Below are 22,458 nucleotides of genomic sequence, written 5' to 3'. Positions count from 1 at the left end.
TGACCTTTTTCTTTATACGTGCTTGAAAATAAAAATGTGATTCACCATAATGCTGCCCTTGGGGGTCTCCAAACAGGATACCAATATCTAAACAAGTATAAGCTTTACTGATTTTGTATGTGCAGCTTGAGCTGTTGAATGGCTTTCTTTCCAACATTGAAACAAAAGGTGTTCAAGAGTCTCTATGTCATTGTTATAGAAGGTTAACATCACTGATGCCTATTTTAAAATGATTTTGTTATGAGGATTCTGTGAATCATTCTCTATTGTAGAGTTCTAACTTATCCTTTTAAGTTTCATACTGCTTAATGATTTCTGCTACTTTTTAGGGTGGCTGCAACTCGATCATCGGAGCTGACCCGTCGAGAGTATATGAGTGTCCGAGTCAAGAGAACATGGTAGGACTTCCGATACCCATCGGAGCTCACAGAGTTCTACATCTGTTATCCCCATCAGTTTTTTATTATTATTATCATGATGTCGAAGTTTACAAGCCCTCGAAATTCATGCTAGTCCTCTAGCCAAAGACTACCAAATTGTGCTGAGGACAAGTGAAAATCCAGTGATGGTAGCATTTGAGGGCTTTAATTCTGAACCAGTTCTCAGTGCTTCAGTTTTGATACAAACTGGAACTGATAAAACAGCCAGACTATGTAATACATAGTAAACAGTGTTGTCTCGTTCAAGCTGGACAAGCTGTGAACTCTGAGTGAGTGAGTGAGTTAGTTGGGTTTAACGCCGTAAAGGTCAGATCTATCACCAGTCAAAGGTCTTGGCCAGAGTCAGCCATCTTCCTCACCAGGATCGTCGGTGTGAATCTAAAAGTGAGTGAGTGAGTGAGTGAGTGAGTGAGTGAGTGAGTTGGGTTTAACGCCGCTTTGAACAGTATTCCAGTTATATCGCGGCGTGTCAGTTTAATGTGGGAGGAAAGCCCGAAGTGATGCAGGTCTCAGACGTTTACCACTTCGATGAAACCCACGAGCACGGGTATGGTGCTGACAAACCTAGAAACATAATCGGGATGAACCGGGATTCGAACCCACAATCATAGGTTTCTGGCGTGCCCAAGGGACGCAACTCTGCACAGCAAATCGCAGCACCTTAGACGACTTGGCCAGCCGTGCCCCCTGTGAACTCTGAGGACATGTGATAATGTTTATGTAAGAGTGAATATTATCCTACCCTATTTTTTATCCCTGGGTTGAAATTCTCTAGTGTCAGTGAATTTGAACCCATACCAGTGTGGCACTATGGTAGGATACTATACTCTAGAGTAAAACTTCCCCACGGGATAATATTTAGGTAGGATATAATCCTTGATTACATTAACAGTAGTCCTTTGGATGGGTCTTTAAAAAAGAGAAGAATTTATAAGACTGTTGATCACAGATACCAGACAATTCAAAATTAAATCGTTTTTAGTTTCGCCAAAATAATTAAATACAATCACGTAACTGGATTACTGGACCAACAAAACACCTGTGATGTCATTCTATTGTTTAAACGCTCCATTGTTTTTCAGGAATGGAGTGTAGTTTGTTGAACCAACTTTTGAATTAATTTACACTTAGATTAGACGAACTATTTTCCTGTATTTTGACAAGTGAATAATTTCAAATTTTTGTCAGAAAACATGTCACCAGCGGGGTTTGAATCTGTATCGTTTAATTTGAGGACATTTAATTATAGACCTCTGCTATGGCAACACAGGAAGGTATGGTGTGAAATTAACTTAATCTCATTCAAATCAGATCTTAGTTCTCAATACAGCCTAACAAAGATCTGAGGACATCCCATTACGGGTCAAGTCAGGCCGACCTTGCGCGAACTTTGACCGACCAATGGAATGACCAATCAGAAGGCAGCTTTCTTGTGCTTTACTGCACTAATTTCAAATTGGCGACCATGCTTCGAAACATATTTTGACAAATCCTCGATTACAAATTTGAAACCTGAACAAATATGTCTCCATTAGTTTTAAGGAATGGAGAGGTGCTTGAATGGTTTGTTTACATGCGGCTGCCACATGGCTCTCGTGAGGTTATGTTTATTCTAATTGTGTGAATGGCAAATGCTACCAATGCTTACTCTTTTTGCGAACATTCTCACTGATTTTCAAATGTCCCTTGGGCACGCCAGAAACCTATGATTGTGTGTTTGATGTCCGGTTCGCCCCGATTATGTTTCTAGGTTTGTCAGCATCTTACCTGTGCTCGTGAGTTTCACTGAAGTGGTTAATGTCTGAGACCTGCATCACTTCGGGCTTTCCTCCCACATTAAGCTGATACGCCGTTATATAACTGGAACACTGTTCAAAGCGGCGTTAAACCCAACTCACTCACACAGTTTTTATCTTTAAGACAACCTTTCATCACTGATTAGTCGCTTGCAGAACGGAACTGATTGATGAAGTTTATTAAATTTCATTTGTCCAAGTTGTTCTCATAACAATATTTTAACTTTCATAATGTGCCTTTCAGTGATGACATCATTGACTACATCCTGCTGCGTGTGCCATCTACAACGCGAGGACGGACTCGACCGCGGTTCTCCCTGTACTTGTCGGCCCAGCTCATGTATGGCACGGTGAAGGTGTTCAGGAAACAGCACCAGTTTCTCTATGGTGAGACAAACTTCTCTATCTCTACTGTGAGACAATCTTCTCTATCTCTACTGTGAGACAATCTTCTCTTTCTCTATGGTGAGACAATCTTCTCTATCTCTACTGTGAGACAATCTTCTCTATCTCTACTGTGAGACAAACTTCTCTATCTCTAGGTGAGACAAACTTCTCTATCTCTACTGTGAAACAATCTTCTCTATCTCTACTGTGAAACAAACTTCTCTATCTCTACCGTGAGACAATCTTCTCTTTCTCTACTGTGAGACAATCTTCTCTATCTCTACCGTGAGACAATCTTCTCTATCTCTACCGTGAGACAATCTTCTCTATCTCTACTGTGAGACAATCTTCTCTATCTCTACTGTGAGACAAACTTCTCTATCTCTACCGTGAGACAATCTTCTCTATCTCTACTGTGAAACAAACTTCTCTATCTCTACTGTGAGACAATCTTCTCTATCTCTACTGTGAGACAAACTTCTCTATCTCTACCGTGAGACAATCTTCTCTATCTCTACTGTGAGACAAACTTCTCTATCTCTACTGTGAGACAAACTTCTCTATCTCTACCGTGAGACAATCTTCTCTATCTCTACTGTGAGACAATCTTCTCTATCTCTTCTGTGAAACAAACTTCTCTATCTCTACCGTGAGACAATCTTCTCTATCTCTACTGTGAGACAAACTTCTCTATCTCTACTGTGAGACAATCTTCTCTATCTCTACTGTGAGACAATCTTCTCTATCTCTACTGTGAAACAATCTTCTCTATCTCTACTGTGAAACAAACTTCTCTATCTCTACCGTGAGACAATCTTCTCTATCTCTACCGTGAGACAAACTTCTCTATCTCTACTGTGAGACAATCTTCTCTATCTCTACCGTGAGACAAACTTCTCTATCTCTACTGTGAGACAAACTTCTCTATCTCTACTGTGAGACAATCTTCTCTATCTCTACTGTGAGACAAACTTCTCTATCTCTGTATTGAGGCAAACCTCTCTTTCTCTAGGTGAGACAATCTTCTCTATCTCTACTGTGAGACAATCTTCTCTATCTCTACTGTGAGACAATCTTCTCTATCTCTACCGTGAGACAATCTTCTCTATCTCTACTGTGAGACAATCTTCTCTATCTCTACCGTGAGACAATCTTCTCTATCTCTAATGTGAGACAAACTTCTCTATCTCTGTAGTGAAGCAAACCTCTCTTTCTCTAGGTGAGACAATCTTCTCTATCTCTACTTTGAGACAATCTTCTCTTTCTTTATGGTGAGACAATCTTCTCTTTCTCTACTGTGAGACAATCTTCTCTATCTCTACCGTGAGACAAACTTCTCTATCTCTACTGTGAGACAAACTTCTCTATCTCTACTGTGAGACAATCTTCTCTATCTCTACTGTGAGACAAACTTCTCTATCTCTGTATTGAGGCAAACCTCTCTTTCTCTAGGTGAGACAATCTTCTCTATCTCTACTGTGAGACAATCTTCTCTATCTCTACTGTGAGACAATCTTCTCTATCTCTACCGTGAGACAATCTTCTCTATCTCTACTGTGAGACAATCTTCTCTATCTCTACCGTGAGACAATCTTCTCTATCTCTACTGTGAGACAAACTTCTCTATCTCTGTAGTGAAGCAAACCTCTCTTTCTCTAGGTGAGACAATCTTCTCTATCTCTACTGTGAGACAATCTTCTCTTTCTTTATGGTGAGACAATCTTCTCTTTCTCTACTGTGAGACAATCTTCTCTATCTCTACCGTGAGACAAACTTCTCATCACTCTATCTCTATGTAATCTTTGAGCAGGAGACTTTGAAGACTGGATTCTTGCCCATAAAAATATTTAGAATGGCTCCTGATATTTTTCAAGCTGAATCCAGTCTTTGTATCCAAGAGAAAACATTTGCCATGAATGGAGGGATATGTTTACAATTACAGACCAATTCCAGCTGTTAGGTAATTGAACCCACAGCCTGATAATAACTGATATTGAAGCCAGCATTGTCCTATTTTCCAGATGACACGTCAACATTGTGGGCACGACTGCGAATGTCAGGCCTGAAGACATCCACCTGTGACATTGACCTCAAGTAAGTCAGTCTCGAACAGGGCTGTTGTAGTAGAAAACTTGAGCTGTCAACAGTGTACAAATTAGGACTATAGTTACTGAAATATATTTTAATGTTTATAAATACTTTTAACATTGGGCAAGCAGTCTGTTGCCAAGTTAAATCTCTGAAGTGATACTGTGAATCATGAAATGTATGCATGCCTTTGAACTACAAGAACAAGAACAAATCTGCCAATGAAAGCACCAAGATTGCATCCTTAGAATTCCATGATATACACGGGTGAGAATCTTCCGCAAATTTCCGCAAATCTGTTAAAATCTCATGGCTTTCCCCTAAACACCCCCAAATTATGGACTGTAACGCTTCCTGAAGAGATGTTTCAGCTAGAAAAGGAAATATCCATTTTCATCCTTGGATATAGTATGGGGTGATTGCAGTTTGATTGAATACTATCGTTTGTTATCTACACGAGCTAAACTTCAACTGCCAGACAGGAAATCAAAATCAGGAGATGCCACTAGTGCATATTCAAATGAGATAGGTCGGGTCACCGCGGAAGATGGTACAGGTTCCAATGTTGTTACACAAGTTGTCAGCAAACTGTGCCTGCCTGACACAGAACTACTGGTAAGCCAGGATAAGTTGAGTAGTGACACGACAATTAACCCAGTATGACTATGCATGAGGTCCGCCCACTGGCGCATACCATTGTGAAGAAAGGGGTGGTAGGTGGGTTGCGACAAGTAGTATGATGGATATGTGCGTGTCCTGTCTTGACTAACGAGTTCTAGTGGCGAGTTCAATTAGGAGATAAACATACTGTGTTTTCAATGTAGAGCTAGGTTACCTGTTAAATCTACAGGTTAAATCTACAGGTAACCTAGCTCTACATTGAAAACACAGTATGTTGATCTCCATTCTACCATGTCTAAATAAAATGCTAACTCTTTGGTGTTAACAAATATATTGAGTGAAGTGGCATGGGTTGAGTCCAGTGTTTTGAGTGGGTTGTGGATTTGAATTATGGATTCACCGACAACAGCCTGTAAACAAAATATGGCGCTGTATATGCTCAAGCACTTTGTTTACACAGTAATACTTATGACAGGCATTGAAAGCATATAAGCACAGCAACTTGGTAAGCTATCTTGAAGATGGCATCCCTAGAGAAAACTTAGCAAGTTTTGCTAGGCTTTCGTTCTACACTGCACGTCATCATTATGATGTCATATCGCTCATTGTGGCGCAAATAAATGACGTCACAGTCGTATATAGTTACAGCGCTAAATTTCAAGCTCTCTGTTGTCCCCAAAACTAAAATACATTCTCTGTGTAGATTTCTATGGTGTTTTCTACACGAAATGTATTGCCACACATCCTTTAAATATTGTAGTAACCACAACTTTGCATTTTGTAGCCTGTATTTGTAGATATAATTATTTAAATATGCCCACCGAAGAGGAGGTTTATTGTGATTTAATAGCCTCTGATTAACCTATCAGAATCAAGTAAGTTCCAAATTCATGGTAGAATTGCACATAATAGTATGTGCTGATGTGAGATACCCGATGACTGTGAAAACAGTGACATAAAATGTGCATAGATAACAACAACTGAAAAGAATCGTGGCTATGAAGGGAGTTCATTTGCTGTAAATATGGAATTTTTTTTTTTTACAATAATGAATAGTGTCATGTCATTCATCAATGATTGTGAAGGTTGAGACCTTAACATAGTAATAGTTGATTCAATGACATACTCCTTAATTAATCCCATGTGATTGTTCATTGGGTTTCAGCATACTGTTTATTTTTCATTAACTTCTATCAAACGACTTTTAGAGAATCCTTGTATCGACTTGTCACATTGACCTCTCAATAGACTTATGAGCAACACATGTGTTCACAGGAGCGAAGTCAATTTCATTGTCATGACTTGCACGTGCACAACATGCATACACCCTCTCTACTTGCAACAAGCCAAATATGGACGTCCAAATTCTGTGCACCGTCTACCTAGTCGGTTCCACTTATCCAGGGACCCGTGAAGATCCGGGGTAGAGTAGGTCTTCAGCAACCCATGCTTGACATAAAAGGCGACTATGCTTGTCGTTAAAGGCAACTGACGGGATTGGGTGGTCAGGCTCGCTGACTTGGTTGATACATGTCATCGATCCCAATTACTTGGATCGATGCTCATGATGTCCATCACTGGATTGTCTGGTCCAGACTCGATTATTTTACAGATAGCTGGAATATTGCTGAGTGCGGCGTTAAACAACAAACAAACAAACAAACAAACAAACACTTATCCAGGTTTACCAGTAGGTTGCAGGATTTTGGTTGGACTATGCATAGACTTGTTAGTCAAGCCAAAATGTATCACCGGAATTCCAGCCTAGTTCAGCAAGGGTGGAAACTGGACTTTAATACTCCCTTGCCTAGGGATGATGGTCTGTATCATACCTTGCCAACGTCTCATGCAGGTTGGATGCCGCCCGTCAGAATCTGCCTGACCTTGTGGGCACCGTCGACCCCTTGAGCGCTGACTACAACTACACCTTCGGGATGTGGGAGATGACTAGTGAGGGTGTGAGCTTCATGGAGCAGGTACACGTCTCATTTTGACATTTTGCTTTGTTGGATCCCCTTGTTGCAATTCAGACATGTTCAAGTTTTCATTTCATAATCTCACTGCATTGTTTGCGTCTATTTTGTTCTCCATGCATGATGAGGTTACATGGTTCTGCAAGAGTTGATGTTTCTTCACTGGTTATTTATCATAGGGTGGGCCAGACAATATTTGTGGACTAAGGCCCAAACAATTATTACCAACCAAAAGTCTGTCCATTCATTACAGACCCTCCTAAAATGCTTGTCAATTTTTGCCATTATTCAAGCCTCTTGCCCCTGACACGTATGCGCACGCACACACACTCACACCAATCCCTGTTCAAGTGGAAGAATCATATTCAAGCAAACGCAGCAATATATATTTCTTGAAAATGTTGGTACGATGTTCACCATTTCAAAAGTTAGATATTGTGTACCAATATTTTTAGGTGTCTTCCCACATATTGCAATGTTTTTTTAAAGTTGTGGTGTTTCTTTCCGTTTGTTTGCCACTGTTTCATGTTTTATTTCGTGTTTTATTCTAAGTTTTGTTTCAAGTTTTCAACCAAACCATCGCCAGTTTAGCCTGCTATGCCACGGTCCGGCTGATACAGTAAGTACAGTAGTGAACTTGGTCTCAACATTAAGATAGGCAGGGTTTGCAAGGATTTGAAAAGATCTTTAATTTAACAATATTTGATGAAAAGTGCTTAATTCTGCCATTTTACCATTGAAGTGCTGGAATGTAAATAAATTCTGTCAAGTATGTCAAAATTGCAACTGAAAATTATTATTTATCTTGTTGCAATTCGTTGTTCACTTCTTGTCACTTACAACATTAAAAAAGAAAGACTGTCTTGTATCTTTTATAAGTTAGGAGTGTTAAATTCTTTGCACTTTGTGTAACTGAATATAGTTTTAATAATAATTATCACATTATCATGAGCGGCACTTGAGCCTTGCTCTCCCAGAAAACGAAACAAAGTCAAGAATGTTATACTATCGACTCTATTCAAGTGTATTGTAGGTCACAATACTCATGTCAAAAGCAGGGCAGAAAGTGAGCTTTTGAATGATTAAAAGTTGTCTTTAGAAACAAATGTTCTGCCTTGAAAAGTACTCAAACAGTACTTGAATTTAGAGCCCCAAAATCTGTATGAACCCTGAAATATGATTTGTTTTTTGTTTGCTGTCACAGTAAAAATGTGAATAGTTTTGAAAACCACATGTAATAATAATACATGGAGTCTGACATGTGTTGACAGGACATGTGGCAAAGCATCAGTGTGAGTCCAACCAAGGAGCTGCAGTTGTCTCCCCTTCCACTGTCAATGGAGGAGATGGTGGAAGACGGTAAAGCCACTTGTTTATCATAGTTCCAGCTGTAGAAACTAACATTTCTAGTCCACTAGTCCTTATAATGATAACCTAGCAAAACCCTTAAAAATGGCAAATTTCTGCTTGTCCTTATGACACCTTACCTACTGGGCATTTTGGCAAGGACTACAGGACCAGTGCCAATTTCTAATGCCGAGTTCTCAAGTCTGAATTAGGCACCTGTATCACTTCATAATGCAGAGGGGCAAGGGTGGCCCAGTCGTTTAAGGCGCCGCGATTCGCTGTGCAGATTTGCGTCCCTTGGGCACGCCAGAAACCTATGATTGTGGGTTCGAATCCCGATTCGCCCAAATTATGTTTCTAGGTTTGTCAGCACCATACCTGTGCTCGTGGGTTTCACCGAAGTGGTAAACGTCTTAGACCTGCATCACTTCAGGCTTTCCTCCCACATTAAGCTGACACGCTGCGATATAACTGGAATACTGTTAAAAGCGGCGTTAAACCCAACTCACTCACTCACTCATAATGCAGAGTTGGCCATCCAGAAACCTATGGTTGTGGGTTTGAGTCCCAGATTTGCCGATTATGTTTCTCGGTTAGTGTTATGCCCATACTCATGAGTTTCACCAAAGTGGTCAACATCTAAGACATGCAACACTTTGATCTTACCTCCAACATTGACCACGTTAAACTCACAGTTGCAATCACTTTAGAAAACTACCAAACAACTTTGGCCCAATCAGTTGCAATAATTATCAGTGTCTATGATTTGATTGTAAGCCATATTCAAGTAGGAATGTATGTTGTATAACTAAACCAATCGCCTCCCTTCACACATCACTTGCTTGATAACGGTGTTAGAACCTACACCAAAACGTCGCTCCTAATTGTAATAAAGAAGTTGTTCATCCATAAATCTTATCCTTACTAAGCCTTGCTACAATTGATGAGAATATGTCCACATTTTGTAGTTCTCCTTACAGCACTGAAAAGTCCTCACACTGTGTCAAAACCGGAGGACATTCGTCTCAAGGAGGACGAGTCACTCACCTCGGAACGGATACAGGTAAAGCCAAACACAAATATGTCCTCCTGTGAAGATCCAGGTAAGAATAGGTCTTCAGCAACCCATGCTTTCGTAAGAGGCGACTAACAGGATCAGGTGATCGGTCATTCATGCTGACTTTGTTGATGCATGTCATCATATCTCAATTGCATAGATCGATGCTCATGATGTCATTCACTGGTTTGACTGGTCCGGATTTGATTGTTTACAAACCTCTGTCATATAGCTGGAATATAGCTGAGTGAAAGAAACACATCTCAATGATGCTGGGTAGTATACTCCCCAGGGAGCCGAGTTTGAATGCACACTGATGTTGGTGGGGTAACAATGTCATACACTTTGCCCTCTGACCCGTGAAGATCCGGGGTAGAATAGGTCTTCATCAACCCATGCTTGCCGTAAAAGGTGACTATGCTTGTCGTAAAAGGCGACTAACGGGATCGGGTGGTCAGGCTCGCTGACTTGGTTGATGCAGGTCATCGATCCCAATTACGTGGATCGATGCTCTTGATATCAATCACTGGATTGTCTGGTCCAGACTCGAATATTTTACAGACCGTCGTCATATAGCTGGAATATTGCTGGGTGCAGCGTAAATAAAACCAAACCAAACCAAACCTTCTGTGCTGTGTCTTGTACTTTCTTAGTAGTCTATTTTGATTATTGTTTTGCCTACTTTGTGGCATAACACTAACAGTGATCAATGAAAAGTTGAAATGATGGTGCAGAAATTAGGGCTGCAACGATACAGGAAGGTCACGATACGATACGCATCTCGATATTCTGGTCACGATACGATACGTAAATTCTAGTGCTGGTCAAAACTCTTGTTTTCCAATCAACGCCACTGAAACACTCCGTGCTTGTATAATGAATTGTGATTGGCCCTTCACTCATAGCGTCTGTTACTACCATTATCGATCGATATTTACATGTAAGTAGGCTAATATCACGTTGAATGTGACAGTTAAGGCTTGTAAATAATAACAAACGACGAAAACACAATGGGAATATCTTTATTTTTACACTATGAACAACCTGTATCATTGCAATGTGCAATACAAGGCGAAGATCGTGAGATTGGTCGAGCGCGCTCCCCCGCCTCGGCCTCGGTTAAACGGCTCACCGTCTATAGCGCCCACCAATTATTTGGACCCCATTGGTAGCGCAATAGCGAGCGATCACTGTATCTCGATACGCAATGATAAAAAAACCAAGACTTAAAGCATGTAAAGATTGAACCTTTCATGATTTTGGAACAGTCAAAATTATTTTATATTAACAAGACTACTGAAGTTGTTCAACTTTCCTTCAAAACAATTCAAAGTTCAAACACCATGAATAATTAATGTACTCCACCAGTGATACAACTTCAAAGAATTTTGATGCAATGGTCGAAGAAATTGTATCTGAAATTATTGTTTTATCAGGAATAATTTATTCCAATATCATGTTACCTTAGTTGCAGCTTTTACTATATAATTATATATTTATAACCACAAGTGTAGCATTTTGGTACTGGTGATTGCTGTTGCAGGATATTTTTACGTATGGAACAATTTGACCAGTCACCCTAGGGACTTCCCGTGCTACATGTATTTCGATTGCGATAACGTTATGTTGAGAATGACATATATTAGCCAAATTGCCACAAATATGACTTTTAACGAGTCAAAGTATGTCATTTTTAATATATGTATCCATTCTCTAGCAACTAAAGTTCGTTTCAATGCGTCAAAAGCGGTAATCTGACCGTGGTTGCTGTATCTCTTCACACACGATTTCACATTACTTAATGAAAACAATATTAAATGAAATTTTGAATAAAATTAATAAAATATATGACAAACACAAGTCCAGATATACAATGAACATGTTTTGATAACAAGATAGTATAATAATGGTATTGAATTGCGTACTTCAGTTCGAATTTGCTGACTGGTATTTTCGGTGTTATGTGCTTGCGGTGATCAGCTGATAATGTTTTATGAGATGGGGAAAAACATCTGTCGGTGTAAAACCTGAGCTTATTAAAAATGTTAGTGCGTTTTGGGGAGCCATGCGTTAGCGCGCGCTATAACCAAGTTAGCGGTTTATTGAAAGACACAATACCGAGTAAACGCTGTACTTGAGATTTGCGTTCCGTATCGTGGTGTATCGATAAATGGGCCCACGTTTATCGTATATCATCAAGTATCGCGATGCATCGGATCTCGGTGTATCGTTTCACCCTTAGCAGAAATGCAGCATTATCCCTCGTCTCTGGCGAGATGAACATACAGCTTTGCCCTGACATGGATGCTGCTATTATTTCATGTTATTTGTTATTACCTTGCATATTCCATTTCCTCTTTCTGGAAAATATTTTTTAGATATAAGTTTTTGATCTTTCGCATTCATTCTATTCTGTTGCCCAAAAGAGCAAAGATACTACCATATTCGACGTAATAAGCGCCCGGGGCACTCTCAAAATTAGAAATAGGGGGGTCTTATTAGAATAAAATTTTGATGAGAAAAAAAAACAGAGTTGAAAGATCGTAAATTTCGTAGTTTATGCTGACAGCCTGAAATGATACAAAAGAAACGTAATTGGGATTGTTCACTAGCCAAAATATTAGCAAATATCTCCGTGGGTGCTTATTAGAGTGAGGCGCTTATTACGTCGAATACGGTAGGTTTTATTTATAAGGTGCGCCACCTCTTACAAAGGAAAAAGATATTAGTACATTGCTTTAGTATCGTCAGAACATAGGTTTTCGGACATCATACTTTTTTGGACGGCCAGGTTTATCGCGATTACTCGCTCTATAACAATTGTAGTGGCATCATTGTAAATACTCAGATGATGGCTTGAGATGTTTTACATTTGTTCTTCTGATTAGTGAGAAAACTATGATTGTTTCTAAAGCGTCCAATACCCATAACACCTGGATTATAAAATATCAATGTGTATTTTGAAAACTTGTTAGTGTTGAGGATGTTGATGTTGATGTTGAGGACGTTGGTTTTGAAGATGTTGATGTTGAGGACTCTGGTGTTGAGGATGATAGTATCAAGTATGATGTGTTTGTTGTGTAGGTCCCTGACGAGAAGGAGCTGCCTGGGTTTGATGGGAAGGAGATCGAGATGATGGAAGACAAGGTTGAGGAGATCCCCATTGAGATCGCCGACCTCATCTCCCCGCTGAAGACGCGGTCACGATCAACGTCCAGCATGTCGGACATCATGCCAGTGATAATGGAGGAAGAGTAAGTCACAGCACAGCTGGGGATGAGATACCATGTAGATGTTGATCTCAGTACAGCCTTAGAAATTCACGCTAGTCCGCAGAGCTGAGACTACTAAACTACCCTGAGAACTAAAAATCCAGTGACGGTATTCCTCATTGAGTAGTAGGACCAGTCGGGCTATAATTCTGAACCAGTTGTCAATGCTTCAATTTTTGCTACATATTGGAACTGAATAAAACTGACAAATAATCGAGTCTGAACCAGACAATCCACTGACTGACATCATGAGCATCGATCCACACAATTGGGATACAATGACATGCATCAACCAAGTCAGCGAGCCTGACCACCCGATCCCATTAGTCGCCTCTTACGACAAGCATAGTCGTCTTTTACGGCAAGCATGGGTTGCTGAAGACCTATTCTACCCCATATCTTCAGAACAGGTCCCCAGTCCTCTGCTTGTTGTATGATCCTCTACAATGAAGGTTGGGGTCAGACTGTGATTACTGACCCTCACGGCGGAGATCGTAGCTTATCCGTCAGTCCCAGGTTGGCCTGATCCTAGTCTGTCTTACAGACCCTGATACAAATATATATCAAATACAGCCCATGCAAGTCTATAATGTTTGGCAAGTCTAGATCACTGCAGGATCACTGAAAATGAAGAGAGTCACTGGGCTCCTTTTTATTATATTTTTATTAAGATAACTAAACAACTGTTTTTTTTATGTACGATATGTTCATTTCAGAGACTAGATTTTAGTCTAGCCTGATCCAAACTTAGTTATTTACAGGCCGACATTCTACCCTGTAATATAGCTGCCATCAGCGGTAACAACATCTCACGCACTCTTCTTCCAGGGAGGTTTTGCATCCACTGATTGAAACACCACACGGAAAGAAGGTGGATGACGAAGGTGTGCCTCCACGCCGAAAACTCCCAGCATCCCCGGGGGTGACACCGATTCAACCAGAAGAACCCAGTCGAAAGAGGCATCGTGTGGTCAGTGTTGTCGACACTTTATCAGGGATAGCTTTAATCTCTGGGTATAATTGACATCAATTAAGAATTTTCTACCTGCTCTGCACGTCGACCACCAGCTGGTTATTGACATGCCTGACACGTTGTCAGATGGATCAGACGGTAGAGGTTCTCCCCTGACTGTAAAGTTTTTTACTCACGAACCAGGAGCCCAAATACAGTACATTCCAAGGGTTTATCTAGACATGCTCATAGACCCAAGTCTGCAGCAAATATCAGTAAAAATTCCCAAATTTGAATTTTAAAATTCCCAATTCTTGTTAATATAGTTTTAACTAATGCTATGGCTTTGCAGAGATAACTTGTTTATCATTGATAACAGGACCAATAAAGTTTGAAAAAAATCCCAATTTTGAACAAATTAATAAAAAGAAATCCCTATTTGCCTGCCAAGGGCATTTAGTTTAGCATCCTAGATAAATCTCAGCATATTTCTGGTCCCAAGAAATACTAGAAATCTGTAATTGCTAAATCTACTGGAAATAAGGATAATAAAAATAGTAGACTTGGTTCTCAGGCACCACCTGTGTATCATCAGAAGGTTTCGTAGTTCGGTCTTATTTCCATTTTATAAACCTATTCATTGGGATCGCTATTAAGTAAGAGACTTCTTTCTATAGGCATTAAAACCTATTGTGAGGTTTTACTTTCCAGTCGGGTTAAATCTCATAAACAGGGACGATGTAATGTCCCTGGGATTTTATATAATATCCCTGGGATTTTATATAATGTCCTGGGTATTAATATAACTTCCGTTCAGGTTGTAACATGTAATGAAATGTAGAATCAAATGACAAATGTTTTCATTATATTCCCGAGGATCGAACTCGCAACCTTCATATCTGTAGCCCAGTGAGTGTACCACGAGGCTAGAGAGGTGTTGATAAGCCACACTGGTTTTTAGAATTTCCTTTTCAAGATCCGTACGCCAGCAACAGATATTTTACGTGCATTACCTAAGGTTCATGGAAAGTATGTTCGAAACATAAAAATGTTGATAAATGTTGTTTTAAGTTTCTTTTTTCGGTTTATAAGTTTGGAAAAACACTTTCCCTCGGTTTTCTCCAATACTTAAAAAAAAACCACCAATGCTTTTAAACAATGTGATCCAATACAGCGAGCAGTTACTTCTCTTTACATGCACACTGATTCACTGCACATTTGTGTTTCGGTAATGGCAGCAATAGGAGTTTGTATGCTTGTTTATGTAGGGAGGCCCTTTCCCAGGTTGATGGTACAACCTGTTTATTTGGTTACAAACTAGTTTAAAGAAGAAAAATAAAAACAACCATAGCCCACCAGGACTATTTTTTCAAAAGACATTGCCTGAGAACCAATACTTTTATATTATTAAGCCAAATGTTGAACGGTACACTTGTGATTGTAGACCTCTTTTGTATAATTATCGTCCCATCTCTTGAGAAAAGATTGCACATCACTTTCAACAATGGGAGCTTCCCTATAACTCACTCTGGGGAACATGGTTGCGCAGTGCGGAGTTGCCTCCCCTTGCCATGCCACAACATGAAATACTGTTGAGAGCAGTGTAAACCCAACAGAATCACTCTCTCACTTCACAGCTTTTGAAATGAAGGTGGGTCATGGGGTCCTTCTGGTTTTCCTCTAGAGTACGTAAATCTAGGGATCGCCTAAATTTGTGACAAATCCGAGTTATGACAAAAGCCTGCTTGACTTTCATAAAGATATCAATCGAACTGTACTGATATATGATTATCCCTGTTTTTTTAATTGTTCAATATGTATCAGCCATGGGAATTCATGCTAGTCTGCTAGCCTGCGACTACTAAATTGTGCTGAGGACAAGTAAAAAGCCAATGGTGGTCGTCCTCATTGACTACAGTCTGTTTGGCTCCAAATAAGAACGCTGAATTGCAAAATAACTAAAAATCTGGAATAGTTTATTAAATGTCAATATGGTACATGGCAATGAATACCCTGTACCCAACACTATCTGCTGTTTGTTATTTTTATACCCATCACTGGAAAAAGTTGTTTAGGAAACTATTATGTTGTTATGTGTACAAGTTGACATCATGAACGGAGGGGGGAGGGGGGCACAACGGTAGGGGGAACAGCGAAAACATGTACTGCACATGCTATATAGTATATGTCGTTGTTGACTGACAAGATGCGCTACTCAGCTGATGTGAAACTCGACTATTCCTGATTTTGAGATAATTTGCAATTCATCATTCTCACTGGAGCCAAACGGACTGTAGTACATTTGAGGACTATGATTCCAGAACTACAGATAAGCTGCGTATTTGCGTAAAATACCCCCCACAAGCATGACAAGTAACCCCAAATAAAAACCCAATTACTTTCAATTAACTTGCGTACAGAAACACATGCATTAAATCAAAAACTCTAATGTATAAAAACAGCATGCGTAATTACCCAATGAAGCTTTTTAAGCATGCGTACAATGGAGCTAATTTCCGAAACACAGTTACAAGCTAGTTTACTTTCCGAGTCAAGCCTATAGTTAGAACCCTTATTTACATCTAAAACATTATTTTATGTTTTTTTAAAATATCATAATGTTTGCTCATTTTGGGAAAAAAAAGATGAGTGAAAAAATATTGGTTACCCAATGAAAAATGTTTTAACCCAATTAAAATAGAAACCTTTGAGTAAAAACTCAATTGCTCAAAAGTTACCTGGAGCTCTAATTCTAAACCAGTTATCATGCTTATTTACTGCATATTGGAATTGATTGAAACTGACAGAAAACATAAACATTTTGGCTTTGTTCAAGCAGGACTAGACAGTAGGTGGAAGCTATACATGAGTCCTTTGAACAAGTTGTAAAAAAGAACCAAATTTCTAAGTCTGTATGTCCACCCACAGGGATTCAGGGTAAGAATGTTGGTCCCCATCAACCCATGCTAAATTGATCGGGTGGTCTGGATCAGTGATTTTGTTGATTGCATGCCACATACTAATTGTCTGGTTCAGATGTGATTATTTACATACTGTCGTCATATAGCAGTAATATTGCTAAGAGCTAACAGCAAACAGACAAGCACTGAATATGCCTGCTATGTTTCTTTGTTATTCTCTGCCCCCCCCAAGCGCAAATCACAATCTTATGGCAAGTGAACAGCGAAAACATGCCACAACTGACAGAAGCACCATTTCAAGACTGTAAACCCGTTATCAGACACACGGGACAACACATGACCTTCCCAGATCCGGTCGACCACGTATCACTACCAGAGCAGAATTATACGGCTACGTCACTTATGTGAAAGAACCACCATGGCCACCTCTACAACTACGGCAATACCAGGATTGTGTAGGTTATCAGCCCAGACAGTGGAGGACCCGCATCGTCGGCTGCAATGTCATTGGTGTCAAGGTCACAGAGTATGGCCACAACAGTGATGGAGACAAGTTTGGTTTAGTGTCAAGTCACATTTATGCTTCGGATGGTAGACGTTAACCATGTTTACAGGCGTCTCAGGGAACGTTATGCGTGAGACTGCATACAGGAAGTGGACAGATTTAGTGGTGGTAGAGGGATCGTGTGGGCAGCCATCTCCTCCACTTGTAGAACATACATGGATTCTGGAGAATTTAACGGCACAACATTACACAGATGAGCTACTTTGGCCACACATCCTTCCCAGTATGCAACAGGGGAACATAATTTTCAAACAAGACAACCTCTGTCAGTCGGAACATACAGTGCCAGCAGAGTGGGTGAATATTCCCCAGGCCACAATTCGGGATCTGATTGCTTCCATGGGACAACGATGCCAGTCAGTTTTGGACTCTAATGGTGGCCATACTAGATTGAGAATAGTTGGCCATCACCTTGTAAATCAACTGTGCCATATGGAACTTGGGTCAATGACGATGATGTGGGCCAATTTAAAATCACTTTTGCGCTTCTTTTTTGACAGAGTATATGTATACTGATGTAGCCATACACAGCGATAGAAATTGGCAGTAGTCCTGTAGTCCTTGTCAAACTGTCCAATAGTTAAGGTATTATAAGGACTTGTAGAAGTTTGCCCTTTTTGAAGGGTTTGCTATACCGGTATGTTATCATTATAAGGACTAGTGGACAAAAAATGTTAGTTTCTACCGCTGCATACATTAAGTACGAACATGTAGCTGCTCTATACTGCCTATCAATACATCAAAGTACTGATCTATGTCCAGCGCCCAAGTCTGGCAATGGAGCTGGAGCCTGTCGCACCCACTTCTGTGACTCGACGACGTAAGCGCCGCCTGAAGTTTATCGACATCGAGACCCAGATAAGCAAGAAACAACTGAAGCACAACATGGTGACCAGCAAAGACATCTGTCGCACAAACGTGAGGACAATCACCAATTTTTTTCATCTACTTCTAACCCATTTATACTGATTCTATGCCAACAAACTAATATGCTGAGAAACTGGGGAAAACCTCACCAAAACATTTGAAGACGCTACACACAATCAACTTTCACCTGATGTACTAAATTACTTTGATTCATGCAATTTTGTTTCAGGATCTTTATTAATAAAGGTTCTCTTCATTTAGGTATCGACAACTAATTGTGATTGGGTTCTTTATGCTTCAGGTTCTTCCATCCACAAGACCCTCCCTCCCTGAGGAACTTTTTTCACGACCTTGCAAAAAAGGTACAGGCTTGTCAAAGAACATTATGCATGTTTCCCTTTGTGTGTAGGGGCGGTCGGGTAGCCGAAGACCTAGGTTCGATTCCCGAAATGGGTACAATGTGTAAAGCCCATTTCTGGCGTCCCCGCCGTGATATTGCTGGAATATTGCTAAAAGCGGCGTAAAACCATACTCACTCACTCTTTGTGAGTAACACTGATATCAGAGACTCAAGATATATCTTATCTGTTGTTCCCAGAGTGATGCTTCAGTACCTAGAATCAGGGGCCATTTCTACCACCATAGTAAGACAGGCTTCTCTCTGCCAGATTCCTGCCTTATTACTAGTGCTGGTTCAGTATAGCAGATTACCCGAAGTACAAAGTTTGGCTGTGTACTTAGGCATATACTGTTAATGTGAACAGAACGTCTCATACCATCATAGGAGCCACGATATTGAGGCGAGTGTATCAGGTATCTGTGTAGTCTGATGCAGGTGGTAAGGTGGAGCATGTTTCTTGTTGTCAGAGCTGTGCCACCCCACGCTGCTGAGGCTGTGGATGCGGAATGCTGTCATGGGGGAGGAGATTGATGACACGCCCTGGACTGTGGCTGGTGAGATGCTGTTTGTTTGTTTGTTGTTTAACGCTGCACCCAACAATATCCCAGCTATATGACGGCGGTCGGTAACTAATAATTCACATTATGAGCATCGGTCTACGCAACTGGGATACGATGATATGCATCAACCAAGTCAGCGAGCCTGACCACCCGATCCCGTTACTCACCTCTTATGACAAGCATAGTCGCCTTTTACGTCAAGCATGGGTTGCTGAAGACCTATTCTACCGCATCTTCATGGGTGGATGATGAGATGCATGTAAGAGTTATGCTTAATGCAGGGATGCAATCATTATTTATTTACCTCATGGATGATGTACATGATATACACAGTACCTGGTTGATGCAACAGGGATTTTATGCTGTGGATGCAATAAGATTTACATCGTCCACTAAGTCTAGTTTGCATTCAGTGATAGTTAGAGGACAGCATCTATTTCTTTATTGTTTAACTTTTCCAGAGTTAATGAAAAGCCCAGATGAGTTTCCAGAGAGTCGGCAGACAAGACGTAGACTGTCCCCCATTCTGGACATGGAGTCACCAAGACAAGTGCTGGTAAGTGACCATGACAGTAGTTACCATGTCTGTAGTTACTATGACAGCAGTTACCATGACAACAGTTACCGTGACAGTAGTTACCATGTCTGTAGCAACCATGACTGTAGCCACCATGACAGCAATTACCATGACAATAGTTACCATGACTGTAGTTACCATGTCTGTAGCAACCATGACTGTAGCCACCATGACTGAAATTACTATAACAGCAGTTACCATGACAACAGCTACCGTGACAGTAGTTACCATGTCTGTAGGCACTATGACAGTAGTATCCATGACAGCAGTTACCATTACAGTAGTTACCATGACAGCAGTTACCATGACAGTAGTATCCATTACAGCAGTTACCATGACAGTAGTTACCATGTCTGTAGTTACTATGACAGCAGTTACCATGACAATAGTTACCATGCCAGCAGTTACTATGACAGTAGTTACCACGTCTGTAGTTACCATGACAGTAGTTACCATGTCTGTAGCCACCATGACAGTAGTATCCATGACAACAGTTACTGCGTAGTTACCATGTCAGTACCAGATAGTTACCATATCTGTAGCCACCATGACAGTAGTTACCATATCTGTAGCCACCATGACAGTAGTTACCATGTCAGTACCGGGTAGTTACCATGTCAGTACTGGATAGTTACCATATCTGTAGCCACCATGACAGTAGTTACCATGTCGATAGGCACCATGACAGTAGTATCCATGACAGCAGTTACCGCGTTGTTACCATGTCAGTACCGGATAGTTACCATATCTGTAGCCACCATGACAGTAGTTACCATGTCCTTAATAGTAGTTACCTTGATTGCAGCCCAAACTATGTAAGGCCAAGAAACTTATTCTTAAATATGCAGTAAAACAGGGATTTATCTAGACCTGCTCAAAGGCCAATATTTGGCCTCAAGTCTGCAGCTAATGTCAGTAAAAATTCCACAACTGGATTTCCCAATTCACATTAATATAATTATAACTCATGTTATGGTTTTGTAGAGGTAAATGGTATATCCTTGACAACAGGGCCAAGTGGAAGAGACATTAATGCTTAGTTTTTGCACTTAATGCAATGTTAAAATACATCTGAAGGTAGGAAAATAGAAACTTAAAAATAAGTCCCAATTTCAACAAAATGATGATTTTTTCCCAATTTGCCTGCCATGGACACTTTGTTTATATTTCAAGATAAATATTTGGGTAAAGTTTGATTAGATGTTTCTTCCTATTCCACTCTTTCATGTGAACATATTGCCAGATGACCAACAAACTTCTCCTGTTCCAAGGTTCCACCAGCAGAGGCAGGTCTTTCAGGAAGTGACCTTGACCTCAAACAGAGTCCTCTTGCCGCTGCCGTACACTCGACTGACTCTGACAAGAGTTCCCGTACACGTCGATCCAAGCGTCTGGCAGACCAGCCATCAGCAGAGAAGGTAGAAAGTGTTGTTGCCAGTTGGTCCATGTAATCAAAGGGAGGTGTGGTGATTGGGGTTACTTGGCAACCTGCAAATAACACCGTACATTGCTGCTGTGTTGCACGCAAATAACATCCGTACATTGCTGCTGTGTTGCACGCAGATAACATCATACAATGATGGTGTGTTGCACGCAAATAACATTGTACATTGCTGCTGTGTTGCACGCAAATAAGATCCGTACATTGCTGCTGTGTTGCACACAAATAACATCATACAATGATGGTGTGTTGCACGCAAATAACATCCGTACATTGCTGCTGTGTTGCACGCAAATAACATCGTACATTGCTGGTGTGTTGCACGCAAATAACATCAGTACATGATTGGTGTGTTGCACGCAAATAACATCCGTACATTGCTGCTGTGTTGCACGCAAATAACATCTGTACATTGCTGCTGTGTTGCACGCAAATAACATCATACAATGATGGTGTGTTGCACGCAAATAACATCATACAATGATGGTGTGTTGCACGCAAATAACATCATACAATGATGGTGTGTTGCACGCAAATAACATTGTACATTGCTGCTGTGTTGCACGCAAATAAGATCCGTACATTGCTGCTGTGTTGCACACAAATAACATCATACAATGATGGTGTGTTGCACGCAAATAACATCCGTACATTGCTGCTGTGTTGCACGCAAATAACATCCGTACATTGCTGCTGTGTTGCACTCAAATAACATCGTACATTGCTGGTGTGTTGCACGCAAATAACATCAGTACATGATTGGTGTGTTGCACACAAATAACATCTGTACATTGCTGCTGTGTTGCACGCAAATAACATCGTACATTGCTGGTGTGTTGCACGCAAATAACATTAGTACATGATTGGTGTGTTGCACACAAATAACATCTGTACATTGCTGCTGTGTTGCACGCAAATAACATCGTACATTGCTGCTGTGTTGCACGCAAATAACATCACACAATGATGGTGTGTTGCACGCAAATAACATCGTACATTGCTGCTGTGTTGCACGCAAATAACATCCGTACATTGCTGCTGTGTTGCACGCAAATAACATCGTACATTGCTGGTGTGTTGCACGCAAATAACATCAGTACATGATTGGTGTGTTGCACGCAAATAACATCGTACATTGCTGCTGTGTTGTACGCAAATAACATCCATACATTGCTGCTGTGTTGCACGCAAATA

General features: G+C 40.5%; 1 protein-coding gene across 2 annotated transcripts in view; it reads left to right on the top strand.

Annotated features, from left to right (window-relative positions):
• The window catches only part of LOC124111733 (meiotic recombination protein REC8 homolog), a 31,945-nt gene that overhangs the window by 1,613 nt on the left and 7,874 nt on the right, over window positions 1–22,458 (top strand). The window contains exons 3-15 of one of the 2 annotated variants that reach the window (XM_046471521.2): window positions 330–398; window positions 2,481–2,623; window positions 4,645–4,717; window positions 7,185–7,308; window positions 8,577–8,664; window positions 9,633–9,715; window positions 12,794–12,963; window positions 13,810–13,951; window positions 18,182–18,337; window positions 18,588–18,648; window positions 19,154–19,240; window positions 19,708–19,802; window positions 21,095–21,241. In XM_046471521.2, the coding sequence (XP_046327477.2) occupies window positions 330–398; window positions 2,481–2,623; window positions 4,645–4,717; window positions 7,185–7,308; window positions 8,577–8,664; window positions 9,633–9,715; window positions 12,794–12,963; window positions 13,810–13,951; window positions 18,182–18,337; window positions 18,588–18,648; window positions 19,154–19,240; window positions 19,708–19,802; window positions 21,095–21,241 (1,438 nt within the window). The remainder of the gene's footprint in view (window positions 1–329; window positions 399–2,480; window positions 2,624–4,644; window positions 4,718–7,184; window positions 7,309–8,576; window positions 8,665–9,632; window positions 9,716–12,793; window positions 12,964–13,809; window positions 13,952–18,181; window positions 18,338–18,587; window positions 18,649–19,153; window positions 19,241–19,707; window positions 19,803–21,094; window positions 21,242–22,458) is intronic. The other variant, XM_046471522.2, reaches the window with a different exon arrangement.

This window comes from Haliotis rufescens, unplaced genomic scaffold (assembly GCF_023055435.1).
Source record: "Haliotis rufescens isolate VD_foot unplaced genomic scaffold, xgHalRufe1.0.p SCAF_12, whole genome shotgun sequence".
NCBI lineage: Eukaryota > Metazoa > Mollusca > Gastropoda > Lepetellida > Haliotidae > Haliotis > Haliotis rufescens.
The sequence above is the reverse complement of the archived record's forward strand: the minus strand, read 5'-3'. Positions and strand labels throughout refer to the sequence as shown.